Raw genomic sequence first — 24,235 nt, forward strand, 5'->3', positions numbered from 1 at the left:
TTGTGTACTTTTAAATATACAGCATGTACCATTTGAGATTGGCTGCTGTCATTCAGTGTAATGCTTTTGAAATTCATCTAAATTGTTGCATGTATCACAAATCTGTCCTTTTTTATTTTTACAAATTTTCCTTTTTTATTGTTTTATGTGTATGGGTGTTTTTACCTGCATGTATGTCTGTGTACTAAATGCATGCCTGGTGCCTATGGAGGCTAGGAAAAAGCATTGGATGCCCTAAACTGGAGGTACAGTTGGTTTTGTACTGTCATGTGGGTGCTGCAAATCAAACTCAGATTCTCTGGAAGAATAACACAAACTCTTAGCCACTGAGCCATCTCTCCAGCCCTTAGGAATTTATTCTTGATAATAGTTGTGTTCATTCTGTAGCTGTGCCACAGTTCATTCATTCAGCTGTTGAAAGACATGTGAAGTTTTAGTTTGGGCAACTTTAAAGGGAGCTTCTGCAAACATGCATGTTTTTACTGTAAACATGCTTCTTTTTACTGTAAAGTCTTATTATGCCTTCAGCTGGATTGCTGAATCTTGTGGTAAGAGCATGTTTAACTGCAGAAAATATCAAATGTCTTCCAGAGTGGCTGTACATTTTACATCTCAGCAGGATGAACAAGAGCTCTATTTTGCATCCTCTCTGTACTGTTGGTTGTTTTTCTGTTAGGCATTCAGATAAGTGTACTAAGGTGTCTCATTGTGTTTTTAACATTTCACTAAAAACCAGTGGTGCTGAATACTTTATGTAGCTGTGTATGACTGGAACTGCTATCAACATTCATTTCTAGGTTTTCCTGTGGACATGTCTTTCTAGTAGAAATACCTAAAATTTAGATAAACTTTTCATTAATTGTGAAAAAGAATTAGGTAGAAATAGAGGAACCCTGAGTACAAGGAGAGTTGACGTAAGACTCTTGTCAGGGATCTCAGCCCGGGAACTCAACAGCAAGGTTTGGGGTATCGCTGTGGACTGTGTAAGCATGCTGGAATATCATGTTGTACCCTATAGAGGAAAGTGCTCAAAGGAACAGTGGGAGACCAAGAATGCTGTTCTATTGAAAACTGAGGCTGTTCCAGGACTGCAGGAGCCCACCCACCCTCTCACTACTAAACTAGTATACATTAAATAACAAGCACACAGAGGAAAATGACTCAGTATCTATAGAAAAATGATGGGGTTCAGGACAGAGTGTGCCAACACATGACTAAGTGTGTCAGGTCAAATGTGCCTTGGGACAGAAGGATTATTTCAAGCTGATTATTTTGAGAAACTATAGCTACAAAAGAAGGTCTGAATTTTGTAAGACATTTATATTTACAAAGGAAATCTCTTTAATGAGGTGTCTCTGGGAAGAGGGGGCTGGCTAAATTACTATACAGATTTATCAGTGGAGATAAATCTGCACTCATAATGGTACCTTTAACACTTTTTGTTTGCTTGGTAGCGGGGTTTGAACCCAAAGTATTTTAAGGTTTTGTATAAGTATATATTGCATGTTGAACACATTTCCATTACACATTACACATGCGTAATTCTGTCTTTCCTTCCCCCTGTCTACCCCTTTTCATTGTCTCCTGTATTCCTCTACCAAGAATGGCCAACCTATAGGCTTTGTACACATCAGGATACCTATAAATCAGCCTAACGCAAAATCATTAGCTTTATACAGTATGTAATTTGTTGGTGTGATTTATTTTTGTAATTTAGTTTTTGATCAAAACTTTGTAGATGGCAGCATTTTTCCAGGTCAAAGGGGACAGTTTGGGGTCAGTTATGGTGGTGCATGCCTTTAATTTCAGCACCAGCACTCTGGAGGCAGAGGCAGGTGGATCTCTGTGAGTTGAGGAGAGCATGGTCTACAGAGTGAGTTCCAGGACAGCCAGGGCTAAAGTGAACTTCTATCTCAAAAGGTGGAGGCAAGGAGTTGCTTTTGCTTTTATATCATAGATACATACATACATAATTTTTTGCATCTGCATAAGTCATAAAACTTGCAAATTACGGAAAGCATGTAGTACTTGTCTTTCTGAGGTTGGCTTAATTCACTTACTATGATCATCTCCAGGTGCATTCATCTTCCTGCAAACAATATAACTTTGTTCTTCTTTATGGCTGGGAAAATTCCATTGTATTTGTTGATCACATTTTCTTCATCCATTCTTCTGCAGTTGAACACATAGGTTATGAGCATAGGGGTTCACGCTACACGTCTTGACTGCTTTGCTGTACTGCCAGTTCTGGACCTTTCCTTAAAGGGGCCACTTTGTTCCAGAGATGAAAGGGATTTTTGTCTGTCTGCAGTTTGAAACAAACATTTGAGATGTGTGATAGGAATCTTCTTGTTCTGTGTGTACATGGTATATGTGCTTTTGTGTTTTGTTTTGTCCCAGCCAAGAACTCATGAAGGGTGGAGGTGATAAGGGTAAGAATTACAGCAGTCTGGTCACGCTACTAGAGTTCCCAACCATAAAGCCTGGTCTGGTCTGCTCACTCACACTAAGAGAAAACAACGTAATATATACATGCATGGAAAAGTGAATTTATTTACACTTTTGGCCTAAAAGTAGAGGAAAACTCTCAATCTGTCATCTTGCCCACAGCAGAATTCTATTATAGAAATGATAAAGCAAAAGCATGTGCAGATTTAAGTGTGTGTCCCAGTTACCAGGACTGGATAGTCCTCCTCCTGGGAGATGTGCCAGATCTCTTGGGATGGGCCAGTTTCGTTCCCAGCATGATAATTTCCTGCACTGATCACACCTGGGGCCCCTGATGCAGTCAGACATGATGAAAATCTATTTCTGTTGTTCTCTTATTCCTGAATTTCCCTGTTTTCCACTTCTGTGGTTCTTCCATCTGAAGAACTTCAATAGGTTGTATATTGTGTTTTATTTTAAGAGCATGCCCATGGATAGATGATTCTAAATTACCATGCTTTCACACTGTAGGTATTACAACTATCATTTGAATAATAGGAAAAACGGTGAGCGTGTGTGTGTCAGTCTGTCTGTCTATCTGTGTGCACATGCTTTTAGCAAGCAGCTGACCTAGTTAGGTTCAGGCTGCAGATTTGTCTTTACCTTTTTTTTTTTTTTTTTTTTTTACATTTTTAAAATTTATTTATTTTTATTTTATGTGCACTGACGTTTAGTCTGCATGTTTGTGTGAGGGTGTTAGATCTTGGAGTTACAGATGGTTGTGAGCTGGCATGTGGGTGCTGGGAATTGAACCCTTGTGAGCTGCCATGTCGGTGCTGTGACTTGAACCCAGGTCCTCTGGAGAAGCAGTTAGTGCCCTTAACCTCTGAGCCATCTCTCCAGCCCTTTGCTTTACCTTTTAAGAGTTGTCAATCTGATATTTGGCATGGGGGCGAATTTTGTGGATTTATGTATTTTTTTAGAAAGCAGGGTTAAAGCATTTTCTGGTGGAGTCTGCCTGATAATTTAAGAAGGAAGAAACAAACAGTAGCTTTCTTTTGCTTCTGGGCTTGAATGACACAATGCTTGATTTTTAGAAATAAACAGAGTAAGTTGATAAAATTGGGATTTTTGTTTGAAACTAAACTAAATTGGAGATGCCTGTCAAGTAGGGCCTTAAATCTGCTGTGTCCTTATGGAAAGTGTAGGCTAGAGGTGACTTTTTGAGAAGAATTTACATTTAAATGCAACTTAAAGATGGCTAGGGTCAGAGGGTAGAAAAGGAAGGTTCTTCCTGGGAAAGTCTTTGACAGTTTTGATAAGTACATTGTCTTAATTAGGGTTTATATTGCTGCTGTGATGAAACACCATGACCAAAAAGCAAGTTGGAGAGGAAAGGGTTTATTTTGCTTACATTTCCAAATCAGTTCATCATCAGAGTCAGTCAGGATAGGAACTCAAATAGGGCAGGAACCTGGAGGCAAAAGCTGATGCAGAAGCCATAGAGGGGTGCTCAGCTTGCTTTTCTATAAAATTCAGGACCATCAGCTCAGGGATGGAACCACCCATGTTGGGCTGGGGCTTCCCCCATCAATCACCAGTTAAGAAAATGCCCTACAGCCTGATCTTATGGAGGCATATTCTCACTTGAGGCTTCCTCCTCTCAGATGACTCTGTCTTCTGTCAAGTTGACATAAAACTAGCCAGCACAGGAGTTATTAAGCAAAGAAAACCAGATGTAGTAAAGTGGAATACGATAGAAAAAAGCAATTGTTAGACTTACTTAAAGCACTGCTTATGCTTCCTATTGCCAAGCATGACTTCACTTGCTGCCTGGAGAGAATGACCTGGAGAAATAGTTAAAACAATGAGCCATAGCACTTAACAGCCTGACCACAAAAGCTTACACCTGTCAGCCATCACATAGCTTTAAAAGACTAAAGCTGACTGCCATATATGCTTCTGTAAACTCTTGCTTGCTTGCTCACCCTACTGTGCTTTAGAGTGTAAAGTAAGATTGCAATTGCTCCTGATCAAAGCCTTTCAGGAACTGTCATGGCTTTGGTCCACTGGTGACATCCCTTTTCCACCCTCATTGGTATCGGAGTTCTTGTTCTAGAAAGATTCCAATAATATTTTAAGTAGAATTGAGAAAATATGATATCATTCATCACATCCATGAGGATACATTCTGAAAAATGGGTCATTAGAAGACTCTGCTGATCAATATAGAGTTGTATTTACATAATCAAAGGCATCATTAGACCATATATATGCATGTATTGAGAGAGAGAGAGACAGGAACAGAGAGATGATCTCATTATGTAGCCCTGACTGTTCTGGAACTCACTCTGTAGACCAGGCTTACCTTGAACTCAGAGATCCACCCGCCTCTCCCTCCTAAGTGTTGGGATTAAGCAGTCTGTGCAGCTGTTTATATATGCCGTCAGACCATGACCCATATTGGTGCATGACTGTATTTGGAGGGTGAAGGAGTGATTATCTTTTCAAGTGCTACTTAAAATCAAGCAGGATCAGGACAGAAATTAGCAGGGTTTAGTAATATGAAAATTATTCTGCTAACAGTGTTAAAAGTATAGTAAGAGCGTTACAATTTCTGTGGTAGCAATAAGAGTGGTCTTGGGTGGATCAGCAAGGCTGAAAACCTCATTGGAGTGTGCTAAACAGAGTATGGAATCCGGGGAGACCACTGCTACAAAACTCTGTTGAATGAGCTAGAGGGGTAGCAGCAGGGGAGAAGTGAGGCAGTAGCTGTAGGGGGAGATGGGGTCAAGTAAGGATTTCAGTCTTTTTAATTCTATTTATTAAATCAGTTATGTGTGCAGGCTAATGTTACATTGCACATACAGAGCTTAGATGACAACTTTTGCGAGTTGGTTCTCTGTCCACAGGGGCTCTAAGGACTGGACTCAGGTCATCAGGTTTGCACAGCAGACACTTTACTTGATGTGCCATCTTGTCAGGCCAGGGAAGGATTTCTTATTTTTATGGTTGAAATATAACAGAATGTTTTTAGATATCCACAAAAAAAAAAAAAAAAAAAAAAAAGAAAAAAAAGAAAAAAAAAGAAAAGAAAATGTTTCTTTTCCCTTGCCTATAATTAATTCCTTTACAGTTTGCCTTTAGTAGCCATTCCGTGGAGGCATCTTCCTATTAACTAGGCTTTGCCTTCAAGATGCTATGCTGGTCTGGTGACATAGGGACTACAGGTCCAGTTACTCAGGAAGCCTGGGCAATGAATGTAGTCAAGTCCCATCTCAGCACAGGACAGGCATTTTGTCAAACAAGGGTATTTCAACTCCTTTGGTAGACATGTGTACCTGGATTCAGATCAAGCTAAGTGGACTTGGATGCTTAATACTAAAAGTATAATGAGCTATAGACACATGCAACGTAATGTTTTCAGTTGACTACTTTTTAAGAAGTATGGGAAAGGAAAACTATTATTCCTTTACCTTCTCAGAGTTCTTAAATTGGATTCATTGGAACATAAAATAGATTAATGGAACAATCAAATGGAAGCTTATTAGCATGTATATCTCATATAAATGAGTGCATTTCAAAGAGGTAGCTTAGAATTTAAGGTTAAATGTGATCCTCTGCTGAAACCAAGGATTCTTCTGTCTGCATCTCCTGTCTTGAAGTAGTAGTGCTGGGATCACAGGAGCACGTCCCTGTGTCTGACTTTCTTAATGTGGGTTCCGTCAGGCTTGCTTTGTAGGCTTCTACCTCTGAGCCATCTCACTGGCCCCCTTTTCATTCTTTATGGCTGTTTTTCTCAGGCTATGCTTTCTTATCACAAGAAGTTCTTTTGTTTGTTTATTTGTTTTTAAAGAAAAAATATTTGCTTGACTGTATGTTTGTATGTGTGTGTGTCTTCAAGGTATGCTTTGGTCTTATAGCCCAGGCTAGCCTAGAACTTGCTAAGTGCCTGAGAATGACTATGAGCTCTTGATCCTGCTGCCTCTATCTCCTAAGTGCTGGAATTACAACTGTGTTCCACACCTGTCTATATTTGTAATTTCAAATATGTGTATATTAGCACATTGCATTTCACACCTTGCTCTTTTAGATAACCTATCCTTGGAACCTTGTCTTCTATCCATACATAGAATTTTCTTCTTTTCCAGCAACAGCTACATAGTATTGCCTATATGGATATGTCACAGTTTAACTAGTCCTCCGTAGCAGTTTTTGAGGAATTCTTAGTCTTTTGTTACAAACCATGATACAGAGTTTTGTGTACACAGACTTTCACAGTGCATTATAGAGTATGTTATCAGAATTACTAGGTAGTTTGCAGTTTTTGTGGATGCTACCAAGTTGCCCTCCCTAGATTGTACCTACTTTTGGGGTGCTTTATTTTATTTATTTACTTATTTATTTTGTGACAGAGTTTCTCTGTGTAGTCCTGGCTGTCCTGGAATTTTCTCTGTAGACCACGCTGGCCTGAAAGTCAGAGCTCCACCTGCCTCTGCCTCAAGAGTGCTGGGATTAAAGTCATATGCCACCATCATTGGACTTGCACCTGTTTTTTATGACACAGTTTGTCTTTCTGTAGCTGGACTCTGATTTAGTTCTTTGTATGCTTATTTACTGAGCGCTGAACCTAGCACTTTATCACAGAGCTAGCAATACATCCCACTCCTCCCTCTGCTACCGCAGTCGCCTCCCTGACTGACATAGCCTTGTCTCCAGCCCAGCTTGTTGGTTTGAGACATGGTGCTTCCCATGTTTTGTGATTACATTTCTAATATTTACATATATCACATCATTGTTTATCTTTCTGTAGTTGGACAATTTATTTACTTATACATGTGCATATTTACTGTGGTGCTAAGGACTGCATCTAGAACTTCTTGCATGCTAGGCAAGCACCCTGCCTCAGCTGTACCTGCATGCGCTGATTCCTTTTAGAATGTGGCTCTTTAATATGCTGAGAACAGTTATCACAAAGCACATTCCTATTTAGAGTATTTTTCTGATAGTAAAAACAAACCCTGACATCTATTTTAAGTAGCTCTGGGCAAGCTTGCCTCACCTGGATCTTAGCCGAGGGAGGATTGCTCTAAGAATTCGTGTTTCTGTGACCTTTAGGGGTTTCTCCAAAGCAAAGCAGATTAGGCTCCACCCCAACCCCCCACTCCCTCCACCCTGTCTGAAAAGGAGCAGAGACACACCTTTGCTAGTTTCTAACAATCTTGTTCTCCATATTTCTTCTTGGAGAAGTGATGCTTTCTTTGGTTACAAATTTCCTTTTCTATTTCCATCCTGAACACTTTTTAGTCAGAAATGTTTTTAGTGTTTTGTTTCATTTTGTGGAAAGTTTGGAGGGAGAGGAACATAGGGTGCTGGGTATTAAGAAAGAAAATGCTCTTGCTTTAATTTGGTTTAAACCTCCTCAGTAAATCAAGTCCATCTTTATTGCTGACTGAATGCCTCTGTTGGCCTGTTGAATTTCCCAGACTTGTGTGGGAAACTATTTCTCCTCAAAACTAGGCACATATTCTTCCACCAGAGAGCTAAGGACTAAATTATAATGGGGCTGTTCTTTGTGAGGTTTCATTACTTGGCATCTAGAGACGCTACTAACCTACCTTGTCTCATGTAACCCAGCAGTAAAATGAGGCGTAGACACTAGCATTTATAATGAGTGTGTGTATATGTGTGTGTATGATAAAAATTCTCAGTTTGGCACTCAAAGATCTTCTCAATATTGTATGTGGCTTACTTCATTATTATCCCAATACTATCAGATCAACTCTCCCAGCTCGTTCCAGACTGTGTTGGTTGTGTTCCTTTTTTTTTTTTTTTTAATTCTTCCTGTCACATTGAAAATCCCCCAGGGTCCTTTCCTTCTGGTTGTCAGTGATGACCATAGTCTCTCCAGATATGTATGTTATTTGTGCTCATATTTGCTGTTGCCAAAAGCAGTGCTATTTATATCTATACATGTATACATTTGGGAAATGTTAATTTAAAAATGAATCAGAAAAACATGATTCAGAAGTTATCGGGTAGGAAGACAGTATAAGGGGCAGCCTCTCTGTGTTGGATTTTGTTAGCACATATGCAGTGATGAGAGATACTTCTGGGGTTGGGGAGTGATGTTGGAATTGTATTGCTGACACTTAAGTCACAGAAAATAAATGTTTTCTCACTTTGTCCATAAAGATAGCAGTGTTGAGAGTAGACCTGGCTTGGATGAAGGCTGCTAGAGGCAAGATTTATTTCAGCCCCTGGATGAGTCAGTGATTGAACCTGATATGAGCCCTAATAGCGAAATATGATTATTTTACTAAAATGGAGGTTGTCAATATATATATATATATATATATATATATATATATATATATATATATATATATATATTAGGAGCAAGGAATTGTATAATTCATACTGTACAGATTTTTTTCATGTGAAAATAAAATAGTTAAGTATTATTGGCCCTGTCTGTACCTCACTGTGTATCTACAAAGGGGGAAAACAAACAAACAAACAAAAACAGTTGAAGAAAATTTAGAACCAAGTACAGAAGCAGATGTATGAGTGAATATGTTGTCCTGGCTATTGCATGCCAAGTACAAGGAAATTTAAATTATGAAGCAGTGTGCTGTGCGTTGGGAAACAGGAACATGCAGGGGGGAGGGGGGAGAGACGGATGAAGTGCCTTACAAAGAGGTTGGCACTCTGTGTTCTACATCTGCATAAATGAGACACCAGCTGTGTACTCGAGGCCATTGTTTACCAGGGACATCATTTTGCATTAATCCTCCTGATGGAAATGTCTAAAATGACCCTGAAGTTTGGGGGATGCCCCTGACATATCTGCTTTTTCATCAGAATTTTATAGTGATCTGGGGCTGAAAATGAAATAAAAGCCGACTTGCCTGCCTCCGTCATTTATAATCTTTGTTGGTACGATAGTGTTTATGCTTGTGGGGCCCAGAGGCCAACCTCAACCTTGGCCATGTTTTCAGGCATCATCTACCTTTTGGCTGTGGGGTGGTTGTTGTTGTTATGGGTTTTGTGGGTTTTTTTGTTTGTTTGTTTGTTTGGTTGGTTGGTTGGTTTTTGGAGACAGGGTCTCTCTGGCCTGGAGTTTGGCAAAGCTGCCCACTGATCTCTACCTGTTCTGGTCTCCTTAGAAGATTTGAACAGGCCCTGATTTGCTTTGGTTTTCTTAGGTTTTAGTTGTCGTTGTTTTGAGATAGGGCTTCGCTGTGTAGCCCTGAGTGGCCTGGAGCTCACTATCTAAACCAGGCTGACCTGGAACTCACAGAGTGCTAGGATTAAAAGTGTCCATCACTATGCTAGGGCTTAAAAATTATTAACATAGACTCTGGGAATGGATAAGATCCTTGTGTTTGCAAAGTACCATGGAGGCCACCATTCCCATTTACAGTTTATTTGTACTTCTTTAGATGCCACTTTAGAACTATCATTTTTAAATGTTTCAGGGAGCCGGAGAGGAGGCTTCGCTGCTAACGGCCCCTGCCACCTAACAACTGGAGTTCAGTTTCTGAGGTGGAAGAAGACTGATTGCTGCCAGTTGTCCTCTGGCCTCCACACATGCCATGGCATTTGTGCATTTCTATATACACATGCATGTATGTACATACACACACACAGAAATAGACAAACACAAAACTTAAAAGAACATTTCAAGTGTGTCTTGCTTTCTTAGAATCTAAAGTAGTTGGTGATCTTAGATCACAGACATGGCTGGGCATGCAGTATGAATTGAATAAGTTTGTTTGAATGTTGAGTTATTTCTTGCTGGGGCAATGAAGAACCCCAAACCTTTGTGGCTTTCACTCTCAAACATCATTTCTCAGCAGCATCTGTAGATCTGCTGTGCTCAGCCAGTTCAGCCAGAGCTGACAGTGGTTTGCCCAAGCTGAGATCTTTTTCTTAATGAACCCAGGTAGAAGGGCAGTGTCTACTTTCAGAATGCTCTCTGGGTGAAGCAGAGGAAGATTAAGAGCAACATTTCCTAAAAGGACTTTGTAGAACTCATCCACATTCCATTGGTGGGATGACGAACATGGTGAGATACATACCCTAAATTAAAAGTACAGGAAAGTGCGATGGGGTGTGTGTGAATGGCTGTTGAGCAGAGTAATATGAGCAAATACAGATGTCTCTTTCTTATGATTAAAAAATAATCTATTTAGAATTAGTCAGTCGGACTCAGTTGGAAGCATAGTCAGGAGCCAGTTGGACACTGGCCTCCTCTCCATCAGAACTCATGAGGGTGACATTAGCCATAGCATTGTCACAAGAGCTTCTTTACAGCTGTGTCAGGAGTTCTTGACATCTGTAGACACATGTGTGCTATCTTTTGTGTTCCTTACTTAGGGGAAACTTGATGGTATGTTGTGCCCAGGCTTATGTCTCTTGAGGGCACCCTTCTGACAGTTGAATGGGCTGTTTTTGGTATCCTGGCTGCCTGAAAGGTGGGTGCCACTCACATCTGGTGTGCTTTGTGGCTTCCAGCACAGCTTTCTCAGCCTTTAAAACCTTTGTTTTGGTGATAGCTTTGGGAAGGGCAGGGACTTCACTTTTGGTACCATCTTGGTGAGGTCCCAGATGTCTCTGATACAAAACAACACATTAAAGCAGTAGTTCTCAACCTGTGTGTAGAATCACATGTCAGATATCCTGCATATCACATATTTACATTCTGATTCATAATAGTAGCAAATTTATAGCTAAGGAGTAACAACAGAATGATTTTATGCTTGGGAGTCACCACAACACTAGGAACTGTATTAAATGTTGCAGCATTAGGAAAGTTGAGAACCACTGCATTAAAGGAATTTTTTTTCTTTAGTGATCTTTTAAATATGACATAAAAAGAATCTGGTGGAGAAGAAAGTTTCCAAGGGCTGGGAGTTAGAAGACTTTAATTAAAACTTTAATTACATTCATGGAAGCATCTCTCAGCATTAATGCAGGAAATAGCAGCATCTTCTAGCTTTAAGCTCTGGCTCTCCCTGCTTTCTAGCGTGGACTCTGCAGTGGGTCACATGTACACCTGTGAAATGAGTGCTTCAGTCGCCTGTGGCTTTTCATCACCAGCTCTGCTTTGCACCATCCTGGAACTTACTCCTTTATAGTCGCTGTTTCTGGTCAGGATAGGGGCACTGCAGGAGAAAGGATTCTGCTTCTGTGTGTGCTTTGTTGCTTCCGTGGCATCCCTTAGTAGCTTTCCCTGATCTGCAAAGGGGAAGATTCTGCCACCATGAGTTGACCATGGCTTTTCCTAGCTTCCCCCAAAATGGCTTTAGTACACTTTGTTGATATGATATGTTAGTAAAGTTCCCAAGCTTCCATAGCTTTGTTCTTTTTACAAGATCTAGGAATCATTCCTGCTTGGGCTGGTCCTTGGTGCTCTCTGTCAGACCTGGGAGTCGTCGTAGCGGCTTCCTAGAACTACATCTCTTTACATCTGAGTCATTACTCTTTTGTTAAAATTCATATTATTTTATATCAGGATTTCTGTGTTTAAGTTAGTGTGTGATTTCTGTCTTCTAATTTAACTTTGACTTATAAGTAGTAGTTTTGTTCTCATAAGTGGTTCTGAGGCCAATACATACATGTAAAGTACTTAGTATGGGGTTTGATAGAGTATTTCATCATTGTTGGGTGATATTGCTACTGTCATCATTATCATCATTGCCACCAGCAGCATCTAAAAGTGATATTTCTATTATTTGTCCACAGGATGTTTCGTCTTAACACCCTTTCTGCATTGGCAGAACTAGCTGTGGGCTCTCGATGGTACCATGGAGCATCACAGCCCACACAGAGCAAACGAAGACTCATGATGGTGGCTTTCCTGGGAGCATCTGCAGTAACTGCAAGTACTGGTCTCTTATGGAAAAAGTGAGTGTTGTTTCTGGCTTGATTTACGTCAGAATTTCTTTGCTAAATCATTTGTTATTGATGATGTTGATCTGTGAAAGATTTTTCAAATAGTTGTGCTACCCTGTGGGTAGCTTCAAGCTCTGCCTCTCTTTTCTTGAGGCATTTTTTGCATAGTGATGGTGGGATATCTTTAGAAAATGGATGTTTTCAGCTCAACCTGGTGGTGCATGCCTTTAATCCCAGCACTCAGGGAGGCAGAGTCAGGCAGTGAGTTTGAGGACAGCCTGGTCTAAAAGGACAGCCAAGGCTATACAGATAAAACAAAACAATAACAACCAAAATGGAGAAAATGATACTTTGTGTCACCTGATTATTTTCTTACTAGTTATTGAACCTTCCCTAGGGAAGAAAGAAAACGTAGTGAGCCTGCAGGCTTTAGTTTTCTGACTCTGCCATCCTTTGTGTTTATCTTCCATCTCACTCACCCGGTCTTCAGGTTGCCATCATTATTCTTGTCTCTCCCAAATAGTAGATTTTAAAAATTTATTCTATTGAATAAATATATAATAAAGTGTACCCATTTTAAACATACAGTCCCATGCTTACTAACAATAATAATATAGTTGTGTAATCACCCCCAAATCAAGAAATAGAACATTTCTACCAACATGTAATGTCCTCCCATGCTTCTTCTATGTCAGTCTGATATTACCCACAATTCCAAGCAACTGCTATGCTGATTTCTCTTACTATGGCTTTGTATTTTTGAAATTTGATGTAAGTGGGATCATAAAGAATTTATTTCTTAGAAGCAGGTGTGGTGGCATAGCCTCAAATCACAGCCCTGGGGAATCCAAAGACAGGAGTATTGACAGTTTGAGGGCAGCCTGTCTTTAAAACAAATGTGGCAGAGCACTAACAGGATGCATATTTGGATGTGTCTTTACTTGGCCTAGAGTTTTTGAACTGTATCCATAGACATCAGAAGCTGGAGTTGTTTTGCAATTCAATTGTACTCTTTCACATGGTTGTCAACAGTTCATCCATTTACCAATTGCTTGTATCTAGTTTGTCCTCATTAATTAAAAAAAAAACAACAATAACAACTTTAAATTCATATGTAAGTCTTCATTTCCTTTGGTTAAATACCTAGGAATGTGTTTGCTAGGAAAATGTAAACTTAATTCAAAACTACCAAACCAGGGCAGTGAAGTGGCTCAGAGGGTAAGGGCTTCTGCCACCAAACAAGGTGACCGAAATTGATCCCTGGGACCCACTTGGTAGGAGAAGAGAGGTGACTCTTGGGTCATCGTCTGACCTCTACACTCATTGTGGTGTGCACCTCACCACACATAAATAAGGGTAATAAAATAAAAATTATTTGAAACAAAATAAAAGCCAAACTGGTTTCCACTGGGTCCTCGACAGTAAGCCTCTGTGGACTGGCTGAGCAGCGAAACTTTTCCTGCTCATTTTGTACTAACTGTCCTGGTTAGAGCACACGGTGTTTCACTGTTCTTTGCTTTCTGTTTCCATAACAGCTGATGACGAAGTTTCTTCCCCAAATCAGTAGTCATTTGGCCTTGTTTGTGAATTATCTATTCAGATTGCACAAAAATCAAATTACTTTTAAAAGATTTGTATTCATGTCTACATGTGTACATCTGTGTATGGGTATGTGCGCATGTGTGAGGGGGCCTGCAGAGACCAGAAGAGGGCATTGAATACCCTGATGCTGGAGTTACTTACGGATGCTTGTGAGCCCCACACATGAGTGCTGTTAACTGAATCTGGGAGCTTTACAAGAGCAGTGCATACTCTTAACCCCCACCCATCTCTCCAACCCCAAATTATATTTTTTTTTTTTATCGAATCCTAAAAGCTCTTCCTGGACACAGACTTGGGCAGCCATATACTTAGTGTAAATATTGTCTCCTGGTGAGTGGTGCACATTTCTACCTTTTTCATGGTGTGTCTTTTGAAGAACAAAAACTTAATTTTGAGGAAATCCAGTTTGTTGATGTTGTCTTATAGCTTAATGGGCTTTGATTTTTTTTTTTCCTTTGTTTTTTTGAGACAGGGTTTCTCTGTGTAGCCTTGGCTGTCCTGGACAGCAGGATCCGCCTGACTCTGCCTCCCCAAGTGCTGGGCTGACAGTCATACTGGAATTTTAGCTTTAGGGCTGCCTGTGGGTTAGTTTTTGTGACTGGGGGGGACATAGATTTGGTTTGGTTTTATTGGGATGCTAGGGCTTGAACCTCGACTTTGTGCATGCTAGCAAGCACTGGGTGGTCCTATCAGTCCCTGTGCTTAGTTACGGCAACAGCTGTACTGAAGAAGCTCACCGCTTTCACTGCTTGACTTCTTTAGTCAGTGTCAGTTTTCAGGACGCGAATGCCTTTGCTTCCTTAACTGTTGGCTTTAAGTAGTCTGTGCCTTATCTTTTAGGTTTATTTATATCTCTATTTATTTTTATTCTGCATGAATGAGTGTTTACCTCATATGTATGCACCACATGTGTGTGATGCCCTTGGACTCCAGAAGAGAGGTTGAAACTCCAGCTTGATAGTAATGGTATATCATTAATTTGATTTTTTTAAAGTCCTGTATTCTAATACAGAAATTTAATACTGTCTTCCACACAGTATTTTAGCTGTGTCTCACATATTTTAATTTCTTGTTTTCACTCAGTTCATACTATTTCTTAGTTCTTATTATTTAGTCCTTATTTCACTAATTAGTCATTTGGAAGTCTGTTCTTAACACTTAAAAATATTTAGTGATTTTTTTTAATGCTTTTATTTGTTTTGGGTTTGTCTATAGCTTAATCCACTGTGCTCCAGGAAATAATTGATAGGGTTTTATTTCAGTTTTGAAACAGTCTTTCTATAGAATAGAACTCGTAACCCAGACTGCCCTCCAGCTCAATTCCACCTACCTTAGCTTCCCCCTGATGTTCTGATTATAGGCATATACCTCTATGACCACACCCAGCCCCTCTTTCATTTCTTTTTATGGTTGATTTTTATCTCTGGCAACCACTTATAAGATACAACTCTTGTTTTCTCTCTCTCTCTCTTTCTCCCTCTCCCCTTTTTTCTCCTTCTCTCTCCCTCTCTCCTTATTTCCCCCTCTCTCTTTTCTTCTTTTTTCTTTTCTTTCTTTCTCTCTCCTTCCTTCCTTCCTCCCTCCCTCCCTCCTTCCTTTCTCCTTCCTTCCTCCCTCCCACCCACCCTCCCTCCCTCCTTCCTTCCTTCCTTCCTTCCTTTCTTTTTTCTTTTTTTTTTTTTTTTGAGACAGGGCTTCTCCTCTTTGTGATTTTTCCAGAAGCAGGACTGAGAAGCGTTTTCCTAAGGGGTGGCTGGCTGTGTAGCTGGAAGAGGTAATAAGCCTCATTTCCCTTCACTAACTCTTGAAAGTGTTAAAGAAAGGGGCAGGACCAGGCATGGTGGCACATCCCTTTAATCTCAGCACTTGGGAGGCAGAAGCAAGTGGATCTCTGTGAGTTTGAGGCCAGCCTGGTCTATGCGAGTGAGTTCCAGGACAGCCAGCCAAGATATGTAGAGAGACCCTGTTAATAATAATAATAATAATAATAATAATAATAATAATAATAATAATTAATAATAATAATGGCAGCCATTGTCTTTAGTTGTATACTTGGCTCTAAGTCCAAGACCATGCAGATGTCCCTGGTTAAACTCAGTAGGCCCCAACACAAAAAGATATGAAGGTAGGAAAGGAACTTCCAGTAGGGAGTTGACAGTAGTGGTAGGGGCATAAGAATGGATATAAGTGTAGTGAAAATGCATGAAAAGTATGAAACCGTCAGAGAACAGTATATGCATGCATGTGTACGTGTGTGTGTGTGTGTGTGTGTGTGTGTGTATGTGTTGGTCAGAAGACAGCTTACTAGAGCTGGTTCTTTTCTCCCAATTGCCAGGGATTGGACTGAAGTCATCAGGATTGGTGACATGTGCTGAGCCATGTTGCCAGCCTATGGAATTCTAAAGGAGAAAGACTTTTGCGCTTACCTACACAATTCCCATTTTTGGTGTTCTTCTTTCCTTTGTGTTGGCTACAGTTCTTTTTCTTTCCACTTAAATTTGCCTTTATTTGCAACTTAACTTTTTTGTGCAGTGCCAACAATGCAAAAGTGATGGCTGGTACTTGTATGTCTTCACTTGAACATGACTTTATTTAAAAGGAAAAAAAAAAGCTTGGAACTGGTAGAAGATTCACTGTGTTGCAGGGATAGATATTCTCTGGTTTGTGCTTTAAATTGAGAGAAAACCACGGGATCACAAATAAATCAAATTCTATAGTATAGTTAATATAATAATATTATAGTAATATAATATAGTTAATAAAATAACATAATAATGTTTCAAAATATGCTTGTAGGAAACCAATTGAAACAAATCACACCTCTGCTCAGCCTGTGGGTCTCACCTTGAGGCAGAGTCCCTGTCTCAAAAAACTAACCCAGAAGCTATCTCCAGTTGACAGCTGTCACAAAGGAGGAGCCCCCTCTCAGAGGGGGTCTCACTGAGAATACAAATCCCACTTAAGAGCAGACCCCATGCCCAGAAGTAGATGGCCAATACAAAATGAACTCAAAGCTATTTTTTAATTTTTTTGGAGGGGGGTATCATTACTTTGTTTGGGCATTTTTTATCTTGCTGGTCTTTTGCTTATATGATTTCTACTTTTGTGTTTTTATGGGTTATGTATATGTGTATATTTCTCTGCTTTTTCTTTGTTTTTTGCTTTGTTTTATTCTTGTATGCTTTTTTTTTTCTATTTGCCTGTTTGTTTTCTAAAGAGAGAGATAGAAGGTGTAGAATTGGAAGGGTGGGGAGATGGAAGACCTGGGAGGAGACGAAGGAGGGAACCAATGTCAGAACAGTTTTGTTGACTTGGGTGTGATGGTGTACACCTTTAGTCCTAGCACCTGGGTGGCAAAGGTAGGCTGATCTTTATGAGTTGGAGGCCACCTGGTCTAAATAGTAAGTTCTATGATAGCAGGGACCCTGTCTCAAACAGACAAACAAACAAAACAAACAAAAAAGGATATATAGTGTTTGGAGAAAATTATTTTCAATAAAAAAGAGAATCTGGAAAACATACTCTTTCATTACTCTAGCATACTAATAGCAGCACACTTTTCCTCTCCCTCCACCCTCTGTGACACAGATGAGGACTAATAGCAGCACATTTCCTCTCCCTCCTCCCTCTGGGACATAGATGAGGACTCCTTGTTATAGCAAATAAAAATGAGTGTCAGGCTATAATGTTTATTATTGGACCTATAATTATTGTGACTGTATTATTTAACCAGCTATCACAAATAATAAGACACAGACAACTGTTAGATTTTATAATTGCCATATTACTTTGTGCCAGGCTACCTATGTTGTCTTAGTAACCTCACCATTCACCTCCCAGCCCCCATCCAAATGCCACCTGGGCTACCTTCCATCCATAATCTTACAAATACTGCTTCTATTTTTATTTTGGTGTTTTCTCCATCCATGCCATCCTCAGAGTCCTCCTCACCCACATGGTTTCTTCTCCACGATAACCCATCATGGTGTCCTTCCTCCTCTCTTCCCATCTATCTGTCTCCCATGATTCTCCTGTCCTCTAAAGCCTGGGAACCTTAGCCATGTCTACCTCCATTCTGCCGTCCAGGTATAGGCCATTTAATCAGCCAATCAGGGTTTACACGACAAGGATAGTTGTACCCAGGCACTTACTAGATCTTGAGGGTCAGCCACTAGCATCAGTATATAAGCATCAGACTGATCCCCCAACAACTCCTGTTGGTGTTCCTTTATCAGTCACACACATTCTGTTTCTCATTATTAAAGGTACTGACAAACTTAAAAGAGTACAAATACGACATTAGGGGGAAGTGTCTTTGAGGTGTTCTGATTTGGTTTTTTGAGACAGGATCTCACGGTGTAGCTCTGATTGCTCTGGAACTTGTCTTGCCACGTGGATCAGGCTGCTCTGAGATTTCTTGAGATCCTCCTGCCCCAGTGTTCCTGTGTATATGCCACCACATCTGGCAGATTTGACAGTGTGGGGTTTATGAAAACAGCAGTGGGTCTAGGGAGCTAATCAGTGGTAAGGGCCTTGTCATGCCAGTGTAAAGACCGAGGTCTGAGTCCCAGAACTTACATAAAGCCAAAAATGGAAGCACATTTACAATCCTGGAGCTTCTACTGCAAAGTGAGAGACAGGCCAGAGACTCCCCAGAAGCTTATGCACCAGCTAGCCGGGAGTGTGTTCAGAGCCACAAACAACAAAGAGCCCTTTTCTTTTTTTCTTTTCTTTTTTTTTTTTTTTACCCTTGATCCTGTTTTGTGTTTATTTTGTGGCAATACAGAGTCCAATTTTTTTTACATTTTACCTATTTTTTTTACCTTTTTATTTTTATTAATTACAGTTTATTCACTTTGTATCCCCTCTGTGGCTCCCTTCCTCCTTCCCTCCCAATTCCACCCTCCATTCCCCTTCTCCACTCACGCCCTTCCCTCAGTCCACTGATAAGGGAGGTCTTCCTCCCCTTCCTTCTGATCCAAGTCTATCAGGTCTCATCAGGAGTGGCTGTATTGTCTTCCTCTGTGGCCTGGTAAGGCTGCTCTCCACTCAGGGGGAAGTGATCAAAGACCGGGCCAATCAGTTCATGTAAGAGACAGTCCCTGTTCCCCTTACTATGGAACCCACTTGGATACTGAACTGCTATGGGATAAACATAATGAAATCTATACACCTAAAAAAGATAATCAAGAGAGCAGACATGGAGTAAGATTATCAATCCTCGTTTTGAAAGACAGATGGGATGCGCATTGAACATTGACAGGAGTCTGCTGAGCGCATTTGAAAGACTCTAACTAGCAGTGTTTTCAAAGCAAAGACTCATGACCAAACCTTTGGCAGAGTACAGGGAATCATAAAAAAGAAGGGGAGTTAGTCTGATGAGGAAAGAGCCCTTTTCAAACAGGTAGAAGATGAAGATCATGCCTGAGGTCCTGAGTGCTTGCACTTCCATATTTACATGTACCTATCACACACACACACACACACACACAGAGAGAGAGAGAGAGAGAGGGAGATTTTATTACTTGTTTTTAATGTTTTTATTCTACTTCTATTTTATTGCTGTAAACGTACATAACATTTCTCATACTGACCATTTAAAAACATATTTTAGTTATATTAAGTATATTCTCATTGTGAAATAGGGCTTCAGAACTTCATCTTATAAGAATGAAGTGGTATACTTATTAAAAAGAATGAAATGGTATATCCACTGAAAAGTAAATGAATTCTCATTGAAAAGTAAAAATGAAATGGTGTACTCATAGAAAGCTAAAAATGAATGATATAACTGCTGAAAAGTAAAAATGAAGTGCTATACTCATTGGAGAGTAAAAATGAAATGATATACTCATTAAAAGGTAAAAATAAAATGATATATCCATTAAAAAGTAAGAAGGAAATAATATTCCTGGAGTTGGAGTGAAGATGCAGAGTGTAAGAACAGCACTGAAAAGTAAGAATGAAATGATATACCCTTTGAAAAGCAACTTTCTGTGCCCTCCACTGTCCATCTTCAGAACTTTGCTCACCGTTATAACCTGAAACTCCTGCCCATTAAATAATAATGTCACATTCCTCATCCTGTTCTATGATGTAACTATTTTGGTAACTTATGGCAATGCAGTTATATAGTATTTGCCTTTTTGTTCCTAACTTACTTAAGCTGCTGCTTTTGCTTCGAGTGCATGTATGTAACACAGTAGGTGGTGAAGGGTGTGCCGGGTATTTTTTTAGGAAGTTCTTCATGTAGGAATCTTGACAAATATGATTGCTGTTCTGCTAAGCTGTATATCTGAGTGTTTGTTAATGTGACAAAGCTTTGTGTTTAATCTAGGCTTTTCTTTTGCATCACCAGGGCTCATGCAGAATCTCCGCCGTGTGTCAATGGCAAAAAGACTGACACTGATGATAAAGGGAAGAATAAAGATGAAGGGGAAGTCTGCAACCATGAAGGAAGGTCTGCAGATGCTGAGGCCGAGCTTAATCCAGAAGAGAAGAAGAAGAAGCGCTCTGGATTTAGAGACAGAAAAGTATGGAACAGTTTTGCTAGTGAATCAGAACCATGTCCTAAAGGGAGTCGGGCTGTCTCCTGGTCTGCCTTTCAGATAGGTCACAGTCACTCCTGAGTTCAACTCTTTACTAAGATTGTAAGCCAAAGGTACACTGGTAGTGTGAAATGTTATGTGACAGAGTTTTCCTGGGATTCGCAACATACACAAATACATACACACACATACCTACTCGGAGATGTGTCTCTACTCAGAGACAAGAGAGCCCACAACAGACCAAAATACAGACATCCGCAAAAGCTCACTTAATGAACTAGTGTGTTTTATTAGGGTTATTTATAGGACCATGAGTGAGGAGTTGCATACAAGAGTAGAAATGACTCAAACACAGATGCATCACCGCAGCCCACCCAGCACAGGTGACCTTTCACACAGCTGGGAACCTGGAGCACATTGCATAGCCTACAGGCAACTCAGTCATTTCCAGGTGCCTCATATGGCCTAAACCCTGCCAGGCAGCTCACCTAGTTTCTTTTTCTTTTTTTTTTTTTTTTTTTAATTTTATTTTTTTCTTATCAGTTACATTTTATTAACTCTGTATCCCAGCCGTGTCCCGATCCCTCATTCCCTCCCAGTCCCTCCCTCCCTCATCTCCACCGTGCCCCTTGCCAAGTCCACTGATAGGGGGAACCTCCTCCCCATTCATCCGATCCTGTTTTATCAGGTATCTTCAGGACTGGCTGCAAAGTCCTCCTCTGTGGCCTAACAGGACTGCTCCTCCCTTGGGGGGTGGGGAGGCCAAAGAGCCAGTCATTGAGTTCCTGTTAGAAATAGTCCTTGTTCCCCTCACTATGGGAAACCAATTGGTTACTGAGTTACCACAGGCTACATCTGAGCAGAGGTTCTAGGTTACATTCATACATGGTCCTTGGTTGCATGTCAGTCTCAGAAAAGACCCTGTGCCCAGATATGTTTGGTCCTTGTGGAGCTCCTATCCTTTCCTCATCAGACTAACTCCCCTTCTAGTTTCTTTTTCTAACAGGCTGGTTTGCTGGTCTCTGCTTCTTTGTAGCTTCAGCGGCTGGTCTGAGAGTAACTCTCAGAAGTCTTTACTGAAGTCTTTACTTTGTACTCTTGGGAGGGAGGGGCCTAGTGAACCTGGTCAGTTTCTGGAACTTCCTAGAGCTATTTTGAGTTTCTTACCTTCTGTCTTCAGGAGCTTCTTGCAGGGTGGAGTGTTTTTCCATCTCAACTACTATACAAGGTGAAGGCAGAGCAGTGTCTGGGGTTGGTCTTCAAGATGAATATGCTCTTTTTTTCTTTCTGGGTTTTCCTTTTTTTTTTTTTTTTTTTTTTTTTTTTTTGAGACAGGGATTCTCTATGTAACCTTGGCTGTCCTGGAACTCACTCTGTAGTCCAGTCTGGTCTCGAACTAATAGAGATCCACCTAACTCTGCCTCCCTCCCAAGTGCTGAGATTAAAGGCGTGTGCCGCCACCACCTGACTCTGGGTCTTCTTGTGCTTCACCTTATCATAGCTAAACTGAGTTTGTGATATTTCTGGTTTGCTATGTCAAATTGTGAAGGGAGAATAATATTTGAAGGGGATCGTACAATTCCCAGAAATCCAAGTGGTTATTGACAGTGTGATCTGTGACCACAGTCTCGTGTACTGCAGCTTTACCTTAGAAAAGTTTCAATTCCGCTGTGATAATGCCTGTGCCTTCAAAAACCTGAGTTCCTCAGGCATGAGCAATAAACACTCTGAAGGGTTATTTCTCTAGGCAGCTTGCTTGTTCAGATTAAAATTCTCACTTTCAGCTGCAGAAATACAAATGCTACAGCAGGTCAAGTTATTTCCCATGTGCTGTCATGTGTGTCTGTAAGAATCACTCCTTTGAGAAGTACTACGACTTTTAGATGAAATTATACATATATCTTGTCAACTTCTAAACCCAATTGTGACTGGGGTGAATTTGAACAAAAGTTGTATATCACGGTTCCTCAGGTATCCACTGAGTTCTGCAAATTCACAGCTCAGTTTCATTTACACACTTCCACTTTAGAAACAGTCAAAAGGCTCAAGTCCACATTTATTAACCTGCCTCCATGATAGCCTTCCACTTCTTCCCTAGCAGATGACAGGGCCTCCTGCTTTGCAGTGATACTAAGGCTATCAGTGCAGTTTATGAATGTTAACTCCTGGAGCTGTAAAACCTAAGTGATCTAAGTCAGGGACAATTCTTGCTTCTTCCCTAGGCTCAGAGAAGAGCAGTCTCCTCACCTCTGCTCAAGGGTAGCCATTGTGCATGTCATTTCCCAGCATTCCTTCCCATCACTAACTCATGGCTCTGTTTCTTTTAGATTTTTCTCAGTCACTATTTATTATTTTAAATAGCATGAAGACATGGTAAGAATTCTTCTGTCTGTAATTTAGCACTCATAACCACATTTTATTAATACCAAATTTATTTTTAAACAAAATACACAGTTTATAAAAGCAAAAATTACAAAGTGTAAACAAATACATCTAATAAGACAAATGAGATCTTTTAAATAAAACCAAAAATTTTACTGAAACACTTCTTAAAAAAAACAAAAACAAAAACAAAAAAAAAACCAAAAACTAGAGCTGTGGAGATGTCTCAGTGAGTAAAGGCACTTGCTGCCAAGCCTGGTGACCTAAGTTTGATCTCTGGAACCCGAACCTAAGTGGTGAAAGGGGAGAACAGATTCCTACTAGTCATCCTCAGACCTCCACATGTACATTGTGGCACACACACACACACACACACACACACACACACACACAAGCCCGAGGACACATACACATAAAAATAGAGAACTTTGTACAATGATTATTAATATTTTCTATTGATTCACATGATTATTAAGGTGACAATTACTTCTTAACTGGTGTATATATAAATAACAGACACAGAAACCTGTTAGATTTTTAATACTCTTAAAGTACTGTAGCATGGTAAATATTAACCCCCTAAGCTATCTCGTCTACTTCCCAGCTAAAACCCCCATGCTACTTGCTTTAATCACTCCTATCTGGGGTGCTTCTCATCCAAAATCTCCATAAATACTTGCACATGTTTTCCTTTTGAGCTTCTTCTGCTCCATCAGGCCAGTCCTCACAGGAAGCTGCTCTCAGCCATGTGCTTTTTGTTCATACTAACCCATGGCAAAGTGCTCCTTTCTCTCCTTCCCCTCTCCTCATGCTTCTTCTCTGACCCCCAAGCCCAGAAACCTTGGCTCTGCCTGCCTCTCTTCTGCCCAGTCCAGGCTGTAGCCAATTATTAGAGATAATAGGGGAGGCGAAGTTACACTCGTGAGAATGTGGTCATCTGGGATTTAAACAGATCTTGGGGCACCAGTAATTAACAATTAAATACATAGCACCAGACCAACCCCCGAGAGAACTTGGTGAAATATTGTGTGATACACTATATATTTTTTTAAGTTGTAAGCTTACTAAAAGCCATCTCTACTACTATTCTGAATGCTGGAGTTTGCATCATTTTAAAAGATACTGTATCTCTCTGGAGTTCTTGTTTGCCTGCCATGTTTGAGACAAAGCATCCTTATTTCCTAAGCAGTTGCTGTTTTACCATAAAGAAGTTCTCTCTTACTTGGCCAGAATCTCATGTATAGCTTTTAGCCACACTTTACTTCTGCTTTTCATATATGATGTCTGGATTTTGCTTAAACTGCTATTCTACAAAACAAAATATATATGTGGGGTGCCACAAATTGATTGAATTTTGTGTGTATGTTTTGTTTCCG

At 40.2% G+C, this 24,235-nt stretch overlaps 1 protein-coding gene across 1 annotated transcript in view; it reads left to right on the top strand.

Moving 5' to 3' along the window:
- Positions 1 to 24,235, top strand: part of Micu1 (mitochondrial calcium uptake 1) — a 176,674-nt gene that overhangs the window by 20,608 nt on the left and 131,831 nt on the right. The window contains exons 2-3 of the mRNA XM_055614402.1: positions 12,178 to 12,339; positions 20,288 to 20,462. Of these exons, the coding sequence (XP_055470377.1) occupies positions 12,179 to 12,339; positions 20,288 to 20,462 (336 nt within the window). The 5' untranslated portion in view covers position 12,178. The remainder of the gene's footprint in view (positions 1 to 12,177; positions 12,340 to 20,287; positions 20,463 to 24,235) is intronic.

The sequence above is a fragment of the Psammomys obesus genome, unplaced genomic scaffold (assembly GCF_907164565.1).
Source record: "Psammomys obesus unplaced genomic scaffold, mPsaObe1.curated_primary_1811, whole genome shotgun sequence".
Lineage (NCBI taxonomy): Eukaryota > Metazoa > Chordata > Mammalia > Rodentia > Muridae > Psammomys > Psammomys obesus.